General features: G+C 63.8%; 1 protein-coding gene across 1 annotated transcript; it reads right to left on the bottom strand.

The window, feature by feature from the left end:
* Positions 1-384: 384 nt before the first annotated feature.
* Positions 385-1,069, bottom strand: LOC104525901 (retinol dehydrogenase 5-like; the record flags this gene model as incomplete). The annotated part of the gene is made up of 3 exons (XM_010169178.1): positions 385-495; positions 612-770; positions 882-1,069. Coding segments are annotated over 3 exons (458 nt in total), but the record flags the coding sequence as incomplete, so codon positions are not given.
* Between the last annotated feature and the right edge of the window lie 46 nt (positions 1,070-1,115).

Raw genomic sequence — 1,115 nt, 5'->3', positions numbered from 1 at the left:
CCCCCCCCCCGCCAGTGCGGAGTGCGGGGACGGAGTGCCCTCTGCTGACACGCGCTCGGGATGGGAAAGGGAAACTGGGAGGAAAGTGGCTGGTTTAGGGGGGGAGGCTGGAGATGGGGCTTTGTTGAGGTGGAGCAGGTCCCATGGGGTGTGGCACAGGGACCTGTGGCTGCATCCGGGGTGAGGTGGTCATGGGGAGGGTTGTCCATGGGAAGGGGGGTCTATGCGAAGGGATGACCCTGGGGAAGGGTTGTCCATGGGAAGGGATGACCCTGGGGAAGGGATGTTCATGGGAAGAGATGTCCCCGGGAAGGGGTGTTCATGGGAAGGGATGTCAGTGGCACTTTGCCAAGGCAGAGTGGCCGTGCCCCTCCCGTCACTCACCGTCCCCTGTCCCAAGGGAGGTGACACACAGCCAGGGTCCACCGACACGCAGAGGATCCCACTGCCCCCATACTCCAGGGCCAGGCACCTGGTGAGCATGTTCAGAGCAGCCTGAGGGGACAACCACCACCATCACCATCCTGGGATGGCACTGCCACAGCTGGAAGAGGGGGGGATCCCACCGGAGGTGACCCCCAGGTTCCTCCCTGTTCTCCCAGCGGTGGTACCTTGCTGCAGCGGTAGCAGACGTCCTGCCTCTCCTCCCAAGCCTCCGCCGCCTCGATGGAGCCCAGGATGCTGGAGATGTTGATGATGGCAGCTCTGCTGCAGCTCATCTCCTGCTGCCCTTCGGCCTCGGCAGCCTTCTTCAGCAGGGGCAGGAACGCCTGGGAGGGGGGACGGATCAGGAACGCCTGGGAGAGGGGACGGACACTTGGGCATCACCATTTTCTTCCTCCCCTCTGGAATTTGGTCACAGGAGGTGCCTGTGGCCTCACCTGGCTCGTCTGCAGGGGCCCAATGGTGTTGGTGGTGTAGACCAGGCTCATGTTCTCTGCTGTCTCGGTGGCCAACGTGCTGCGGCGCGTGGTGCCGGCGTTGTTGATCAGGAGGTTGAGGCCGGCGCTTCCCACCTCCTCCTGCACCTTCTCAACTGCAGCCTTGATGCTGTTGGGGTCTGTCACATCTGCCAGGGGAAAGGGGGGCTTGGGGACGGGCTGGGGGCCATGTAG

The sequence above is a fragment of the Antrostomus carolinensis genome, unplaced genomic scaffold (genome assembly GCF_000700745.2).
Source record: "Antrostomus carolinensis isolate BGI_N321 unplaced genomic scaffold, ASM70074v2 scaffold43055, whole genome shotgun sequence".
Classification (NCBI taxonomy): Eukaryota; Metazoa; Chordata; class Aves; order Caprimulgiformes; family Caprimulgidae; genus Antrostomus; species Antrostomus carolinensis.
Note: the sequence above shows the minus strand (reverse complement) of the source record. Positions and strands in the feature narration are given on the sequence as shown.